We start from the raw sequence: 18,986 nt of genomic DNA on the forward strand, positions 1-18,986 counted from the left end.
AGAAGTTATAGACCATTTGTGGACACAGCCTGAAATATTCTGCATGGTGTAGTTACCATCCCCTCTGACAACATGGTAATGGTGAGGTATTTAAACAGAGAAGCTCCTTCTTGTCCCCTTTGTCAGAAGGCCACAAGGGTATGGGAATGGGCTGCTGATTACAGTAACTTTTATGTAGCTGCCCATATTCTGTGTCAGGTTAATCTTCTAGCAGATAAGCTCAATGTCTACTGATGTCTGTCAAGTGCCCCTTCAGTCCAGCAGCTTGAACATTAATTTGTCAATGAAGGATCTCTTTTGTGACGTTTGTATTTTGAGCTAACACAATTGTGGTATATATTCTTCCCTTATTCCTCCCTCGGGAGAATTCCACAAGGACGTTCTTTTCCATAAGTGGTCACCAGGATTTCTCAATTTTCCATCTGCCCCCCCCCCCCCTCAGTCCCCAAAGACATTGAAAAAGCCCTTTTTCATCCCAGCAATTGTATTTTCCCCCAACTTTAGCTTTCATCTCTTTGACGGTCGTCTCCTGCTGAGGCCAAATGAGAGGCCACTATCCCATCAGCTTGGGCAGCCTCTTCCCAGATCTTAACCCCTTGAAGCTTAACTGTATGGTATCTTCTGTTCTGTTGATGTGCAGGGGTCCTTTTTAACAGATAAAGGTGCTCCAAATCCTAAACATTTCTGGAAACCAGTTGTTCCAGGTGGACATGTTTCACAACATGGGTTGCTGAGGAAAGAAACGTTTTCCCTTTTCTGGTCACTTTCTTTCTGTCCTTGAATACCTAGCTTATATTTTTGAATACAGCTGTTTTTATTATTATTATTTTTACCCTGAGTAGACGTTCCCACAGCTGCAGTATGCAGATTTCATTGCAAAGCTAATTCTCTTTCCGTGGCCTTCTTGAAGGTATTAACACTTTTTCACAGAGGGGTGTTTCTTCTCCATTACTGTCTTCTGTTCCCCTTGTGTCCTTTCATTTTGTGTTGGAAGCATTCACCTTGCCTTCTTTTAAAATGTTTTGCAGAATTAAGCTTTGTTTCTTGGAAAACCTTGACCTTGTAAGCTATAACATAAAGGTTGTCAGTTGGAGGCTTTGAGTGCTCATTCTCTGTATCTGATCTTCCATAGGGACTGGGCTTTCTTAAGGGCTATCCTCTCCTTTATGTCTAAGGTTGCAACAGAGTGCAACCTAAATGAAACTTGAATTTCTATGTTTTTTCATCTGTTGAAAGAAGTGGAGAATCTGTCTCACTGCATGGATTTCCAAAGACAGATCAGACAGCCAAATAAGAGCTGATATTATCCTTTCACTTCTAGGATTCTAACAGGGCCTAAGCATAGGGCTTTTTCTGTATTTTTGTGTTTGTAATTTGACAAACAGCTCAGGTTTTATTTGGACAAAATTAAGTCTATCAAAAAGGACTCTAAATTAATATCCTTTTCTTTGGAAAAGTAGTGACAAAAAGGTTTGTGAATTGTTGTTGCTTCCTGATTGTCGCATTATATTTCTGTTACAAAAGGTATGGCAGGTCCTGGCTTTAGTTCAAAAATGACAATATAACAATATCTGTAGCCACAATTCAGACAGTGTCTTGAAATGTTCAATGTATGACATTTCCTTTATGGTTGCAAAGCAGTTCTAGGTTAATTTTATAGCTTATCTACCTTAGTGTGGGTACTAGAGTTTAAACTGGAGTACATTTACAGAACCTGTTTGAGAAATTGTGGATATACTGGCACGCTAGTATAGGTGTGAATTGTGTTTTGTATTTATTTCTCTACATATTTATACAATTTTTTTGTTGTTGTTGGTAGGTTTGAAACTTTTGTTTCTCATACTCCAAATAAAGTGAAAATGTCCATTGACTTTGATAGTGCAGCTCTCCAGACCCAGCACGAGGATGAAGAATTTGATAAAGAGGACTATGCCAGAGAACAAGAGGTACACAGTTGGAATTCAGCCAAATTTGCTTTGGTGCTGTTGACTTGTTGATGATGCTTGTATTGAAAATTTTAACTTGAATAAAAATCCTCATGTTGTAACATTTTCTTTTTCTTTCCAAAGTAGCTTTTAATTTATTAACATTTGATTACCAGTAAAGTCCACCTGGGTTAAGAACACATTTTCAGAGTAGGCCTGGGGAGAAAGGCTCCAAATTATTACAAAACATTTTAGGAACAATAATTTTTCAGACTGTCCTCAGTGCAACTCGGCTGTTTCTTGCCCGACTGGCTCACCTTGGGTACTGGAGCTATGCGGTGATGTCAGTAACCCGTCCATTTCATCTTGAAACTCAGACCAAGGAGTTCTAATGGGTACTTGAGTCCAAGGGTGAGCAGGAGACCCCACTGCATAATGAAAGTGAAGGCCAGCATGCACTGGCCAAGGTGGGATCTCCCGCCCGTGCAGATGGTGCACCCGTCGACCCATCTCACATGTCTTGGGGACACCTCTCTTCTCTTGAAACTCCTAGAGTGTGAGCAAAGACAGTGGATCCCACTTCTCCCAGCAATAGAGGGATTCTGTCTGCATGGCAGCTGGCAGGGTCCCACCTGCACCTCTGCGGACCCAAAGCGAGCGAATTGCCTTCAACCATTGTCCTTTCCCCTTGACTGTGGGTACCTGAGGAACATGCCTCGCTTTTCTATGGTGTTGATTCAAAGACCCGGCATGTCAGCGAGGCCACCCCTTCTGGCTGGAGAGGGCACGGCCCCCTGTCGGCTGATGGAGACCCTGCCCTTCTGCTCTATGGTGCCATTAACCCTGGTCTGGGCACCTGCAACAATGCCTGTAAAATCTCACCTGCTTCTCTCTGCTTGACCCTGCATTGGGTCAGCAGCAGTGCCAATAACTCCATAGTTGCTGGGGGGGGGGCGATGGAGAAGACCTATGTGACTCCAAGCGGTGGATTACTCTGCTAATGCATTGACGAACACAGTTAGCTGCGAGAGCTAATGTGAATTGTAGTTCACATTGATCACTGACACTTCAAATGCCCTTTGTGGCTCCCGGGTTACTTCAAATGCCCTTTGTGGCTCCCGGGTTACTTCTGTGGCTATTCCTGTCTGAGGGCCATTAGGCTTTCATTTGCCCCTGGGGCTGTCCCACCCATTGAGGGAGAGGCTGAGATATTTAGGGAGCCCATTGTGAGCCTCTTGTCTCTCCAAGACGAGAAGAATATGGAGGAGTCTCTGCCCCCTCGCCACCCTGAGCCAGGAAGTCTGTCCATGCGAAGTGGCAACCCGCTCCTGGGTTCCACACTTCTTGCAGACGAGAGGTGACAGAGCATGTCTGGCACACCCTGAAGGCTGCTGTTGGTGCTGCCACTCCGCTACCTTCCTGAGGGGAGCAGCAGGACATCCCCTGCCTGGTTCCTATGCCCTCAACAGTGTTGGGTGACGACCTCTGCCTATCGGTGTCCAGTGGGTGAAGGGAGGGGTGGTGCATCCATCCTCACATGCCTGTGTGTGGGTTGAATACCAGCCTCCCTCCCTGTGCCTTCTGACAGTGCTCAGAATGTGACCTCAGATAAGATGTGGTGACCTGCTGAATTTAAGCATATTGCTAAGGAGAGGAAAAGAATCTAATCAGAATTCCCTCAGTAATGGAGAGTGAAGAGGGAAGAGCCGAGAGCCGAATCGCTGCCCGCACAACAGGTGCAGGGAAGTATGGCATACAGAAGTCCATCTCACACCATTCGTGGGTTAAGTGTCGATCACAAGGACTTGGACCCTAGCTGGGATGAGGTCTTCCCAGAGTATTTTTTTGTGAATGCAGCTGAAAGCAGGTGGTAAACTCCGTCTAAGGCTAAAAGACTGGCACAAGACTGATAGCAGACAATTACCATGAGGGAAAGTTGGAAAGAACTTTGAAGAGAGAGGAAGTGAAACCATTCAGAGGTAAGTGGGTGGGTCTGCACAGTCCACCTGGAGGATTGAACTTAGAGGCCACATCTGCTGCTGAGAAGGTAGAGCCCCTCTGGGGGGATGGGGGGGGCCATCCCTGGGTGCACTGGCTGCCGTTGGCCGTACTTCCTCCATGGAGTTGTGCTGCAATCTGCTCTGGATTGGCCAGGAGGGCTGCATGGAAGGAGGCTTCCTTCCAGAGAGGGAAGTGTATGGTAGCAGCTCTTGCTGTGACCTGGGGTCGTGGGACATGACTCTTGCCACACTTACCCCCAACTTCCCTTGTGGCAGGGGCTTAGGGCTGTAGGCTGGAACTGTAGACTGGGTTGGACTGTCCTGAGTGTGGCCTGACCACATCGAGTTGGCGGGCTCACCTTGGGTGCTTGGGGTCCACGGTGATGTCTGTGACCAGCATGTCCTGAAACACGGACAAAGGAGCTTAACAGGTGGGCAAGTCTGAGAGAAGGCAGGATACTCCACAGGGCAGGTGGGCAAGTCTGAGAGAGTGCAGGATACCCCACAGGGCAATGAAAGTGAGGGCTGGTGCTCGGCAAAAGCAGTTTTGTCTGATAAAGTGGATGATTAGAGGTCTTGGAGCTGAATGATCTCGACCTATTCTCGAACTTTAAATGAGTAAGAATCCCAACTCACTGGTTTGGAGACTGTTGTGGAATGCATGCACCTAATGGGCCTCTTTTGGTAAGCAGAACTGAAGCTGCGGGATGAACAGAACTCCAGGTTAATGCGCTCGATGCCGATGCTCATCAAACTTCAGAAAAGGTGTAGATTGATATAGACAGCAGGATGGATGGATCTAAATCTGATAGAATGTGTAACAACTTGCCTGCTGAAGCAACTAGCACTGAAAATGGATGGCACTGGAGTATAAGGCCCATACCTAGCTGGTTTTGGGAGCCAAGGGTGTAATCCTGCAGTGAGTAAGAGGGCCACTGCAAGCCCAGGTGGAGCTACTGCAGGTGCACATCTTGGTTGGTGGTAGCAGATATTCAAACAAGAGCTCTGAAGGCCAAAGTGGAGAAGGGCTCTATGTGAACAGCAGTTGAACATGTATCGGTCGGTCCAGAGAGATAGGAGAGTACTGTTTTAAAGGGATGGGTGATGGCCTCTTTTGCCCTCTGCTGATTGAAAGGGAGTCTGGTTCAGATCCCCAAATCTGAAGTAGTGGAGACTTGTCCCTTGCGGTGTCCAGTGCATTGACGCACACAATCCCAGAGAAACTAGCAGGGGCCCCTGGGACAGTTCTCTTCTCTTTGAAAAGAGCAGGGCTTTCTGGAATGGATTTGCTGCGAGAGAGGGGTACATGCTGTGGAAAGTGTTGTGGTTCTGGTGGTGTCAGGTGACCTCATGCCAGCTTTAGAAAATCTGGGGGAGTTGGTGCAGGTCTTGTGATGGGCTGTACCCATATCCACAGCAGGTCTCCAAAGTGTACAGCTTCTGGTATGGTAGAACAGTGTACATAAGAGAAGTCTACAAGCCAGATCTGTAACTTTGGGATAAGGATTGGCCATCAGTCACTCAGGCTTTGGTATGAAGCTGGCTGAGTGCCCGCCACTTGGCTGGAAATGGTGTCATTCCCTCACCCCCCCCCTCCCTTTGTGGAGGTCTGGGGGATGGCAGCGGTGACTCTGGATGTGGGCTGCACCCTTCTTGTGGATCATCTTGGCCATGGAGGGCACCTGTGTCGATTGGTCCACATCGCCCGGCAACTAGCAGCCGACTTACAGCTGATATGGACCAGGGGAATCTGATTGATTTGATTAATTTAAAACAAAGATTCACGAAGGCCCGAGATGGGTGTTGCCACAATGTGATTTATGACCAGTGCTTTGAATGTCAAAGTGAAGAAATTCAATGAAGTGCAGGTAAATAGCTGGAGTAACTATGACTCTTAAGGTAACCGAATGCCTTATCTAATTAGTGATGCACATGCATAGATGAACGAAATTCCCACTGTCTCTACCTACTGTCTAGTGAAACAAAGTCAGGAGAAAGGGCCTGGCAGAATTGGTGGGGAAAGAAAACCCTGTTGAGCTCGACTCTAGTCTGGCAATGTGAAGAGACCATGAGAGGTGTAAAATAAGTGGGAGGTCTCTGCCGCTGGTGAAATATCACTACTTTTATTGTTTCTTCAATTACCCAGTGAGGTGGGAGTTTCTCGCCTTTGACTCCAAGCACCCTGGAGTCTGTGTGTGACCCACTCCTGGGACAGTGTCATGTGAGGAGTTTGCCTGGCACGGTACACCTATCAGAGTAATGCAGGTGTCCTCAGGTGAGCTCAGGGAGGACAGAAATCTCCCATGGAGCAGAAGGGAAAAGCTCTCTTGATCTTTATTTTCAGTGTGAATATAGACTTTGAAAGCAGGGCCTCATGATCCTTTTGGCTTTTTTGGTTTTAAGCAGGAAGTGTCAGAAAAGAATCCAAAGGGATAAGTGGTTTGTGGTGGCCAAACATTTATAGTGACATCACTGTTTGATCCTTCGATGTTGGTTCTTTCTATCATTGTGAAGCAGAATTCACCAAGCCTTAGATTTTTCACGCTCCAGTAGGGAATGTAAGGTGGTTTTAGACCATCATGAGATAGTTTAGTTTCACCCTATTGATGACATTGTGATAGTAATCTTTCTCAATACAAGAGGAACCACAGGTTCAGACATTTGGTGTATGTGCCTGGCTGAGGAGCCAGTGGTGCAAAGCTATCATCTGTAGGATTACGACTGAATGCCTCTAAGACAGAATCCTTCCTAGAACAGAACAATACCATAGTGCAGCAGATCTCTGTTTTGTCAGGAAATAGCTGTCTGCAAGGTTGGCAAGGAGCGCAGTTAGTCACTTAGAGCGCAGATGGAAAGGGGCCTCCTCTCTCCAGCAGTGCACCGCTCATTGTGGAGAACTGGGTGTTAAATCATTCCCAGATGACCTGATTCTGGGTCAGGGTTTTGTACATATTATAAAAGTAAAAGTATACCAACACCACAACACTCAATATAAAACAGCAAATTTATTCACTTATTGATACTGCTAGTTAAAACTTAGTCTCTGTAGGCTGCAGACAAAGAATGTAACCACCAACCAATTTGTATTTAAATACTAAATTAAAATCATGTGACCACATAAAAAAAAAATCATGTTACAATAATTCTTGATCAGAAAGTATTTTTTAAAATACACATAAAAACATATTGCTAAACTAGTAAAGAATATAGTAAAATATGTATTTTTAGATTCTGTTTTGTTGCTCCTTCAGAACTGGTTTTATTGCTACACTATCATTAAGATCTGAGGGTAGATGTGCTTTAAAGTGTATAAGCCACTTGTTCTCTAGAACTTCTGTATGATTTTTACGATCTCCACCTCTAATGCCTTCTTGTGTAGTCTGTAAAATTAAACAAAATTCATGAGATCAGTCTGTGTGTTTAACATTTCTGTTTAGTGCATTAGTGTCTACCTTCCATCAGATAGATGTTCACATATTCGTTTTTTTAATTTTCTAGTTTTTTTCTATGTAAAAAGCTTACATTGTGAATATATGGACTTTATTTCATGATATTATTTGTACTATGAATATCAGCATCTTGTGTATGAAAATATAGGTCTTGTATAATCTACAGTATCTTGTTGTTTGTGAGACTAATCTTTTGTGATTTCACTGTTCTTGTAGCCTATATTTAGAAAATCATTAGCCATAGAGTTCAGTTGGTTAGTCATATTATCTTTTTTAGTGTTTAATCTTGCTACACGTCTAAATTGATTCTTGACTATGTTATTAAACACATGAGGATGATGAATGCTACTTTTACGTAAACATGTATTCTTGACTTCTTTCTTGTAAATGGTAATCTCCATGTTCCCTGTGGTACCTTTAAACAACCTAATATCTAAAAAATCAATCTGTGTATAGTGAACAGTATGTTTGAATCTTAAAAAAACAGTTGTTGAATTTAAATGCAATAAAAAGTCATTAAAAAAGATGAGAGAGCCATTCCATATTAAAAAATCATCCGCGTTGTAAAAGCAATTCTTCGTTTCAGACAAATTCAGGTTCCAAGTAATTCATAAATAAGTTAGTGTAACTATTCGCCATGGGCGTAACCATGGCTACTCCCTTATTTTGTTTATAAATATTATGAAACAAAAAGTATTTGTTAAAACCAGTTCAGCCAATGCACAAATGGCATTTGTTTCTGTTGATGAAAAAATGCATTAAATGTGCTGAAATTACATAAATATTCTAATCCGATGTTATTCAGAATAGATGTAAACAGTATGCCAACCTCTAATGTCACAATATAATAATCAATAACATTACTGGAGTTTGCCCATATCTAGAGATGTTCTAATAACTGAAATGTAGCCTTAATTATAGTTGTAGACTGATTAAGTGCCATTTTCAATTCTGTCTGTAGGTCCTTGGAAATAGGTCCTGTGACCCACCCTTTTGGTGAAACGGTATTAACGGAGGTGTTAAGATAGATTTATAGATGTATTTTTTGGATACCATAGATTATAGGTATCCTCGGTGCAGTGACATGAAAATATTCTAGTATTTCTAATGGTATCTCACCATTTAGGTGCGTATCATATACTGTAACATTAATGTTAGGAGACCAGTAGGTAAAATAACTAACAATGGGTAAGGCACTATTAAGCATCTTATACATTTTAGAACTGTAGTAATGTGTGTCAAATATAACTATACCCTCACCTTTATCAGCTGCTTTTATTACTATACTTTTGTTAGTAGAGGTTGTTATTGTAAATTATAAAATTGTTGATTATGTTTTTCCATAAATTATATCTGTTTCAACTACTCGCTCGCAGGCTGCAATCAAAGGATTATTTGCAGGAATAAATGTACTGCTGCTGGTTACAATTCTAGCATCAGTCATTTAAGGCTCTTAACAACAATAGCTATGGCTTAAGATTTTCTAAATAGAGGCTACAAAAATAGTGACATCACAAGAAAAGTCTCACACAACAGGATAGTGTAAATTATATAAGACCTATATTCTCACATACACAAAGAGCTGATATTCAAAATTACACATAAAAATGTCATGAAAGAAAATAGAAATGCTACAAACTTCAGATGCATCCTTCATTATGATGCAAATACAAAACAGATGATGTAATTAAAAAAAAAAAACATTGGTATGTGGTACGGTATATTCCATCTTTTAAAAATATAACCGTGGACAACATCAATTTGGATATAAAAAGCTAAATAAATTAAATAATATACTGTGTTACAAGGCGCAAGAGAAATACATAAACAAAATGTCTGTATCTAAATATGGTACCCAGTAATGTACAAATTGTCAGTTTTGTAAATATATTTTCACTAGAACATCATTCACACATCCTGTAAAACATAATTTATTCCATCTTAAGTGTAATGGCACTTGTATGTCCGTATGTTCACAGTGTAATGCTTTTTACATAGGAAAAACAACTAGAAAATTAAAAGACCTAATATATGAGCATCTGTCTGACTTTAGAAGGAAGGTAGATACTAATACACTAAACAGACATTAAACACACAGATAAATCTCATGAATTTCATTTTTTTAATTTTATAGACTATACAAGAAATCAGTAGAGGTGGAGAGCTTAAAAATCGTATAGAAATTCTAGAGAACAAGTGGATTATTTGCTTTAAAACACATCTACCCCCAGGTCTTAATGATATCGTAACAATAAAATCAGTTCTTAAGGAGAAATTAAATCGAATTTAGAAATACATATTTTATGATATTTTTTAGTAGTTTATCAATGTTTTTATTTTATTATTCTCACACACACACACACACACACACACACACCCACACACACCCACATATAAATATATTTTTTTGATTAAGTGTTATTGTCACATGATTTTTTAAATATCATGTGATTTTAATTTAGTATTTAAATACAAATTGGTTTGTGGTTGCATTCATTACCTGATGAAGCCTACATGGCCAAAGTTTTAACTAGCAGTATCAATAACTGAATACATTTGTTGTTTTATATTGAGTGTTGTGGTGCTGGTACAATTCTGCTTTTATTTTATACTGTCTTTATAGTATTACAGCTTTATCTTAGTGGCTGAACATTGTTTGCCTGTCAAGGTTTCGTACATATCAGAGCAGCAAAAATCTGCTGTCTGTTAAAAGTCTGCCCTCGAGCCAAGCTTTTGTCACAGGTGGAAGGACAGGCTTCATGCCGTCATTGGGAGGGGAACCTGTCCTTAGGCCACCTGCCCACTACATCTCCTGCTCCCCCAATCCAGATTGCAGCCAGAACTTTGCTTGGTGGCAGGAGAGTCTGGCTGGCAGCATGACACCAGGGGACGGTCTGGGTGCTCCCGAACTACATGGGCAGAGGTCCCTCCAGTCGCCCCATCCCCATTAACTTGGTCCAGGTTATCAAAATCCACCTAGAAGTGGATTGGGCTGAGGATTGAGGATGCAGGCTTAAGGGTTGTCCCTGGCAGATGACCCCACGACTGGGGATGGAGCTCTTGCTCGTGGGAGAGCTGGTTGATGCTCTGGGGAGGTACTAGGACTGCACATTGAACATGAGCCAGGAGGCTTGACATGTGGCACATTACTCAGACCCTCACTTCGTGGAGGAGCAAGATGGAGGCATCCCAGGAGGGACATGGGGATGTGTGGACCCAAGGCCATTCCCACTGAATTTTAAAACTCTAGGAAAAGGGAGGGAGGGAAAACTGGCATGACAGAAGTCCGAGATGAAAATGTATTTTGAGACCATGTGGCTGACCGGAGTTCCACAAGGCTAGGCAGGATTGGTGAGAAGGTCCCTGAGAGGCACTGGGGCATGAGAGATCAGACAAGATGTGGCAGCTTGCAAGAGACATGGAAGTGCAAGGGACCCTGACAGGGGACTGCAGCCGTGGAAGGGGAGCTCTCAACTGAGTAGAAGTGGAGGCTCAGTGGGGGTCTGTCCCAACAGAAGTCCAGAAGGGAGAGGTGAGGCAGAAGACTGCCGGGCCGAAATGAAGGAGGTTCATCCCTGGTCCCCCTCCCTGACATACGTCCAGAAGGGGGGAGAGGCAGAAAACGGCTAGGCCAGGGGAACTCAGGGTGGGAGTGTCAGTCAAATGGTGGCTGGCCGGGAGAGCTGTTGCCCAGGTGAGGGGCACCTGGCAGTGCCTCCGAACTAGAGGACAGGGGTGTTTCAGTGTGGATGGGTAGCCCGGGGGGGCCCTCTGGCTGTATTGTGATGGTCCCAAATAATTAAAGTCCTCTTTGAGGCTCTGGATCTGTAAACATGGGGATGCAGAAGTCCATGTGGGAGCAGACCTGCCCCTTGGCTGCCAAGAAGAGTTCTGTGAGGCCTGTTGGAATGGGAGGGCAGGTTTGCCAAGAGGACGTGGGTACGAGTGATGTGACACGATCAGCCAGCCTGCAGGAGATGCAGGAGCTAGAGAGACCCTTACTGGGGACTGTAGCTGGGAAAGGAGGGCCCTAGGTTAGGTCAGAGGGTAGTGTCCGAGTTGTTTCTCCCAGATGGAAGTACATAACAGAGCATGAGGTAGACAGAGGCCAGGCCGGAGACTTCCTGCTTGGGTGAGGGGCATGTGGCCATGCCCCCCTCCCAAGTGGAAGTCCAGATGGGAATGCGAGGCAGCCTTATTAGGAGAACTCCAGCCAGGGTGAGGAATATCTGGTGGGCCCCTCCCAGGAAGAACCATGTGCTGGCCAGAGACTGTCCCCTCCACAGAAATCCGGATGAAGGTGGATCTGCCCCTCAGTGGCTGAGGGGAGTTCTATGGTACCAGTCAGAAGATGGTCCTTGGATTGGCCCCTCTGGATTCTGTCATGGTCATGGCCCTGGAGGGATACGGAGAAAACTATCAGTCTTGATTATCTAGAGGAAGTAAAAGTTGTAATAAGGTTTCTATAGGTGAATTTGCAGAAGGATCATTAACGGTAAGATCCCAGGATGCCACTGTCCCTGGGGATGCCTCTTCTCACTCTTTCACCCTGTTCTACCCAGACGAAGACTGGTGGGATGGAGCCTGGGACTCCCGGGGCATGACATATGATGTCAGCTTTCCTCTGGCTCGGCGGCTCGTGGGATCCACATGCACTGAGCGTGCCTCCTCTGCCTCTGAAGGGGATGGCAGTGGACTGGGCATCCGTATGCCCTCGAGGTGACCCCCCCCCACAAGAAGAGGTTGTCATCCTGGCAGGGGACACTTCGCCCTCCCCTCCATGCAAGGGGGGTTGCCCCTGGGGGTGTTTGACATCCTCTTTCCTCAAGAGCTGTCGCTGGTACCTGAGGAGGATGCCCTACCTCTTGTGGGGTGTCTGTTATAAGATCTGGAAGGCCGGTCGGCGACCAGTTCTAGCCAGAGAGGGTGGTCCCCTGCCACAGGATTATCTGCCTTCCAGCCATGTGGGGCCAGTAACCCTGGGCTGGGTGCCCCCATGACTCCTGTGAAACGTCTCCTACATCTCTCGGTTCGACTCTTTGTCAGTTCCAACCCCCGACTCACATTCTCACAAGGTAGGTGGGGCGAGTGAAGGAGAAGACTTGTACGACTCTGACCAGTGGATCGCTTGGCTTGTGCGTTGGTGAAGAATGCAACTAGCTGTGAAAACTAACGTGATAGGCAGGACACATTGATCATGGGCATTTTGAAGACAGTTTGTGGCCCTGGGTTACTCCTGGGCTACTCCTGTTTGATGGTCATCATGTCGTCCTTCCTGTCAAGGAGTCTGTCATGGGCCCCCATCCCGCCAAGGTGAGATGCAAATGGAGGAGTTTATGCCACTCCGAAAAGTCCATCTGTGTCACATGGTGATCCGCTCCCACTTTCTGCATGTCCCTGCAGATGGGAGGTTGATGGTATGTGTCCAGCCCACCCTGGATGCTGTCTGTGGTGCCATCACTCAGACACAGCTGCCCTTTGTAGGGGCCCGAAGGGGCATCCCCTGCCTGATTCCCATACCCCAGATGGTGTCAGGTGGCCCTCCTCCTACTCGAGTCCAGTGGGTGTGAGGAGGAACAGCACATTCATTCCTGCATGCCCATCTCCCTCCCCATGCCCCACAATCCAAGAAGCTCATAACGCGACCTCAGCACATTACTAAACAAAGGAAAAGAAACTAGTTAGGATTCCCTCAATAATGGCAAGTGAATGAAGAGGGAAGAGCTCAGTGTTGAATCCCTACCTGGGTGACTGGCGCAGAGAAATGTGGCATATAGAAATCACTCTTCCCCAGTGCCACCAAGTGGCCCAAGTCCATTTAATGGAGGCTCAACCGCAGATTGTTTGGCCCGGTAGTGGCCCAAGGCATGCTCATTTTAGGTCTTCTTGGAGTCTTGTTTGTGAATGCAGCTCAAAGCAGGTGGTAAACTCCATCTAAGGATAAACACTGGTATGAGACAGACAGCAGACAGGTACTGTAAGGCAAAGTTGAAAAAAACTTTGAAGAGCAAGTTCAAGTGGGAGTGAAATCATTCAGAGATAAACAAGTGGGGTCCGTGCGGTACCCCCAGAGATGTCAACTTGGTGTCTCTGTTGGCTGCCATGAAAGCAGATCCCTCTTCACCTCCAGTGGGTGGGGGACAGGCCCTGGGCACACTGGCCACCGTTGGGTTCACTTCCTCCATGATGGTGTGCCGTGCCTAGCTCTGGGTAGACTGCTGGGAAGTTGGCTCCCCTCTCTGGAGAGGAGTGTTACAGCTCGGTGCAGCAGCTCTCGCCATGCCCTGAGATTGTGGAGATTACCTTCACTGCACCACCTCCTGGCTTTTCCTTGCTGTGAGGGCTGGGGACCCCTGGCTCCCGGCCAGATTGTCTTCAGTGCTGCCCAACCATGTGTTGCTGCTGACTCACCTTGGTTGCCCTGGGTCTGAGGCAGTGGTGACCCACCCATCCCGTTTTGAAACACATACCAAAGAGTCTAACTGGTATGCAAGTCCAAGAGTGGGCAGGAGACCCCCATGGTGCAATGAAAGTGAGGGTCAGCAAACTGGCTGAGGTAGGATCCAGCCACCCGTGCGAGGGACACTCTGCCAGCCCATCTCTCCCATTCTTTTCCATTGGGGAGGTGGAGCGTGAGCATACCTGGTGGGACCCGAAAAATGGTGAGCTATGCTAGGGCAGGGTGAAGCCAGAGGAAACACTGGTAGAGTGCTGTAGCGGTCCTGATGTGCAAATCTGTCATCTGTCCTGGGTATAGGGGCAGAAGAATTAAACCATCTAATAGCTAAGTTTTTCTCGGGATAGCTGACGCTCAACCTATGCAGTTTTAACTTGTAAGGCGAATGATTACAGGTGTTGGGGCTGAAACTTTCTCAAAGTGTTCTCAAACTTTAAATTTGTAAGAAGTCTTGCTTGCTGGCTTGGAGCTGGGCATAGAATGCGAGCACCTGTTGTGCCACGTTTGATAAGCAGAACTGATGCTGCAGGATGAACCAAACACTGAGTTAAGGTGCTCGATGTCTGTTTATCAGAACCTAGAAAATGTGTTTGTTGACAGCAGGTTGATGGCAATGGAAGTCAGAATCTGTTAAGGGGTGTGCAACAACTCACCTGCTGAATCACCTAGCCCTGAAAATGTATGGTGCTGGAGGTTTGGGCCCATACCTGGCCAGTGCTGAGAGCCAAAGTGGCTACACTGCATTGAGTAGGAGGGTCGCTGCAGTGGCTCTGAGGTCCAGGGTAAGGGTCCAGTTGGAGCTGCCACAGGTGCAGGTCTTGCTGGTAGTAGTAAATATTCAAATGAGAGCTTTGAACGCGGAAGTGAAGATGGGTTCCATGTGAACAGCAGTTGAACATGAGTCAGTCAGTCCTGAGAGATAGGCGAGTGCTGTTCTGAAGGGACAGATGATGGCCTCTGTTGCCCTTGGTCATTCAAAAGGAAGTCCGGTTCAGATTTCTGAATGTGGAGCTCTAGAGGTAGGTGCCTTGCGGTGTCCAGTGCAGTGACTTAAACTATCACTAAGAAGCTGGTGGGGGCTTCTGGGAGGAGTTCACTTCTTAGTAATGGGCATGATGCTCTGGAATGGGTTCACCGTCAGAGAGGGGATTGTGGCTTGGAAAACATCATGGTTCCGGCAATGTCCATTGAGCTGTCCTGGCACTTGAAAATCTGGGGGGGCGGGAGTAAGTCTTGTGTCAGGCTGTACCCAGATCCAAAGCAGGTCTCTAAGGTGAACAGACATGTCAGAATGGTGTTGGTAAAGGAAGTTGGCAAGCCAGACACATAATTTTGGGATTCAGCAACTTTCCCTCAACCCAGGCCTGTCCTTCCAGCCTCTGGATCCTTTTCAAGAACTATTCACGGACCTGTCAGACATGGGGTAGGGGGCTTCTTGTGGTCATCTGAAAGTTCAAGGTCACTGGCCCTCTAATCAGAAGACTATATCCATATCGAAGAGATGAGAGCTGTGATTCTGACCTTTCAGGCTTTTCACCCCTTTTGTCTCCAGACCCCCCCCCCCCTCGGACGGTTTACATGGAAAACACCATGATGATGTGATATGTCAGCAAGCAGGGGGGCACAGAGACTTACCTTCTCTTCAGGTTGTCTCTTCAGGCATGTGATCTTGCTCTCCGTTATCAGTTAACTCTTCTGGCGGTATATATTCCCTCAGAGCACAATCTAGTGGTAGACTCTTTGAGCAGGTCCAAAACAAGGCTTCACAGAGATATGTTTCTGGACATAGCACATCGGTGGGGTATTCCTGAGGTTGAACTTTTTGCCTCTCCTCCAAACAGGCAACACCCTATTTTCTGTTCTGTAGCTCATCCCTTACTCCAAGCATGACTAGGAAGGCGGGCTAGTTCATTTAAGAAGCTTTATTATATGAAAGCACATCAGGATGGATAGCCGCTTCAGTAACTATAAACAAACTGATTAACAGATGGAGCTTACATACAGACATGCTTACACTATAACATCTAACTGCGAAATGGCACTCTGTCCCTGCACGTGCTCAGTAATCAATACATAGTACACACCCACAGGTTTTTTTTTTTTTTTAAGTGATGTACATTGATCTACATTCTCCCTCTTAGAGAAAAGAAAGCAGCTAGGCATGCATCAGTATACACAATCAGAAAAAAAAACACAATGCTCATATGATTTCATATTGTCATGTCCAAGTCACTGTACATCTGGAACATGATCTCGACACTTGACAGGATCTTGTGACATAACCATCAGGACTGGACTTAGTAACAGGGACAGGTGTTGGTGAACAGCTTGTCTCGGGATTTGTCACAGGAATGGAAATTGCTACTGGAACACTGGGCAATTCTCACTCTGAGATAAAGAGCCTTTCTCACAGGCTATGTACTGTGGTACAGGCTCGGACACCAGTATTAAATCCTTCTGATTCTGCCTAAAAACTGCTGCTTGTGATTCTACAATGTACAATCTTGGCTCTGGGCAAATGTTCTTCAAGACTCCAATCCGATCATAAGCTTTGGATATTTGCATCCTTACCACTTCTCTCTCTTGTAATGAATTGAGTGGTTTGCTGGTCTTCTTATGATGGGACTTCTGGGTTAGGCGTTTCTTCAACAAATTGGCTTTCACTGACATGTTCTTGACACATGGAACCAGCAAATGACTACTGATTGGCAAATGTGGTTCTGGCTTGTCTTGACTGAAGTCTCAGAGCAGGTGAACCAAGATGTTTATCACAAGGAATGTTTGAGATTCAAGAGATTTAGGAAAATATCACTATTATCTCGTTTCAACTTCTCTAGTAACTGCTTTGCGCTTTGGACCGCGTTTTCTGCCAAACCATTTGACTGAGGATACTCTGGACTACTTGTGACAAATCGCACTGTTTAGCAAATCTTTTGAACTGTTGGCTTGTAAACTGCATGCCATTGTCAGAAATAACTTTGTATGGACTACCATGTACTGCAAATTGACGCTTCATCTTAGTAATGACAGTACTGGTGCTAGATTGGGAATTAGGTCAATCTTGAACCAGTTGGAGTAAAGAGTGTTCTAACATCAAGCAGTGTTGCCCATTCCACTCGAAAATATCTGTGGCTACTGTCAATCAAGGTAGTTCCGCAGTCTGTTTCAGCTGAAGTGGTTCTTTCTATTGATGTGGCTTTGTACTGTTAGTACTTTCATCTTGTTCAGTATTTATCTCAATATCTTGTGACATAGAAGGCCAAAATACTAGTTCTCTCGCCCTTCTATTGGTAGAGTCTGCTGCTAGGTGACCTTGATGTAAGATAGTAATGTACTTTGGTTGCAAAGACTTAGGAACAGTAACTTTAGAAGCTTTCATAATGATACCATTGATTGACAAAATCTCATCTCTGTGTGGAAAATAAGGTTGCACTTCTGGAGGTAAACTAGATTGCTTTGATGGCCATCCTTCTTTGAGAAAGTTGTGGAGCTTCTGTAAAACTGGATCTGTGACTGTGTGATGTCTCAGCTCATCAAGACATGTGGAAGAAAGATTTCTCATTTCCATGACTTCAGAATCAAATCTCGCATTCTCATGCTGTTCTGTGGTACTTATGGGTGATCTGGATAATGTATCAGCAAGATAAAGACGTCTGCCTTTCATATAGACAAGATTGAAATGCTACTTTTGCAATCTCAACATCATATGTTGCAATATGGCTGGAGCTGTATGCATAGGCTTTCTCAAGATAGTGACTAAAGGCTGATCTGTTTCAATTTGAATAGGTCTACCATACACATAATCATGGAACTCGGAACATGCAAACACAATTGCTAAAAGCTCTTCTCTATCTGAGCATACTGCATTTCAGCTTGCGTGAGAGTTCTGGCTGTATAAGCAACAGGGTGATCCTCTTTTAGAATGATTGCACCAAGACCAAATTTTGAAGCATCACATGAAAGAGTAACTGATTTGTGGACATTATAGTATTAGAGAGTAGGTGGACTTGCAATTCTCTGTTTCAGAACATCAAATGCTCTCTGGTGTTCTAACTAAGACCAAGATGCATCTTTGCGTGTTAGTTCTCTGAGTGGTACGGATATTTGACTCAAGTCTGAAATGATCTTGCCTATGTAGTTAACCATGTCAAGAAAACGTTGCAGGGCTTGAACATTGTCTGGAGCTGTCTTCTTGAGAATGGCTGTTTGCTTAGAAGGGTCTGGTCATAAGCCTGAACTGGTAAATAAATTACTTCTTATAGCCTGAATTTGCATTTCTGTGGATTGAGCTTAAGATTCACTTGACATGCCCTTTCCAGAACCTTTCTGAGGTTTTTGTCATGCTTGGCTTCACCATTACCTCCTACCAGTATGTCATCTACTAAAATAGCCCAAGGATACCCGGAAAAAATTTGCTCCATTGCACGTTGAAAGAGTTCATTTGCAGAATTTATCCCAAGTGGCATTCTCAGAAATCTGTACCTACCAAACGGAGTACTGAAAGTAGTGAGCAATGATTATTTCTTGTCACGCTGAATTTGCCAAAATGAACTCTGTGCATCTAAGACAAAAAAAAAAGTGGCATTTGGCATCAAAGCTGCGACTTCTCCGACTGTGCGCATTGGATGATGTCTCTTCAGTGCCTTGTTCAAATATCATGGATCAGTACATATTCTGATGTCGTCTGAGATTTTCTAATGAGCTGCCACCATGGAAGATACCCACTCAGTCATGGTTTCAGCTGGACAAATCACACCTTATTGTATAATTTTATCTAGTTTGGGTTTGACTCTGGTCTGCATAGCTATTGGAACTTTATGTGCTGGCCTGATAACTGGCCTGACCTCTGGGTCTAACTTCATGGAGAACACAACTGGAAACTCGCCTAGTTTGTCTTCAAAAGGATCAGTATAGGTAGAAAAATACACTGGGTAAAATTAGAGTAGCGGTCTTTTAAGCTAACATGATAGACTTCCTTATTAAATGAAAGCAGTCCCATTTTCAGAGTCTCTCAGGTCTAATAATGACAGGATGTGCCTCTTGACCACATAAAATAAGTCATAACTTCTACCCTCAGAGTAACATGAAAGCATTAGTGAGTCCTCTGTTTGAATCTCTTCACCACCATAAGTAACAAACTTCGCATACTTTGTCA

At 44.7% G+C, this 18,986-nt stretch overlaps 1 protein-coding gene across 2 annotated transcripts in view; it reads left to right on the forward strand.

The window, feature by feature from the left end:
• The window catches only part of CEP152 (centrosomal protein 152), a 2,961,597-nt gene that overhangs the window by 135,510 nt on the left and 2,807,101 nt on the right, over positions 1-18,986 (forward strand). For both annotated transcript variants that reach the window (XM_044077591.1, XM_044077592.1), the window contains exon 2: positions 1,820-1,946. In XM_044077591.1, coding sequence (XP_043933526.1) covers positions 1,860-1,946 — 87 coding nt within the window. In that variant the 5' untranslated portion in view covers positions 1,820-1,859. The remainder of the gene's footprint in view (positions 1-1,819; positions 1,947-18,986) is intronic.

Source organism: Protopterus annectens, chromosome 7.part0 (assembly GCF_019279795.1).
Source record: "Protopterus annectens isolate FY-2018-M chromosome 7.part0, PAN1.0, whole genome shotgun sequence".
NCBI classification, from domain to species: domain Eukaryota; kingdom Metazoa; phylum Chordata; order Ceratodontiformes; family Protopteridae; genus Protopterus; species Protopterus annectens.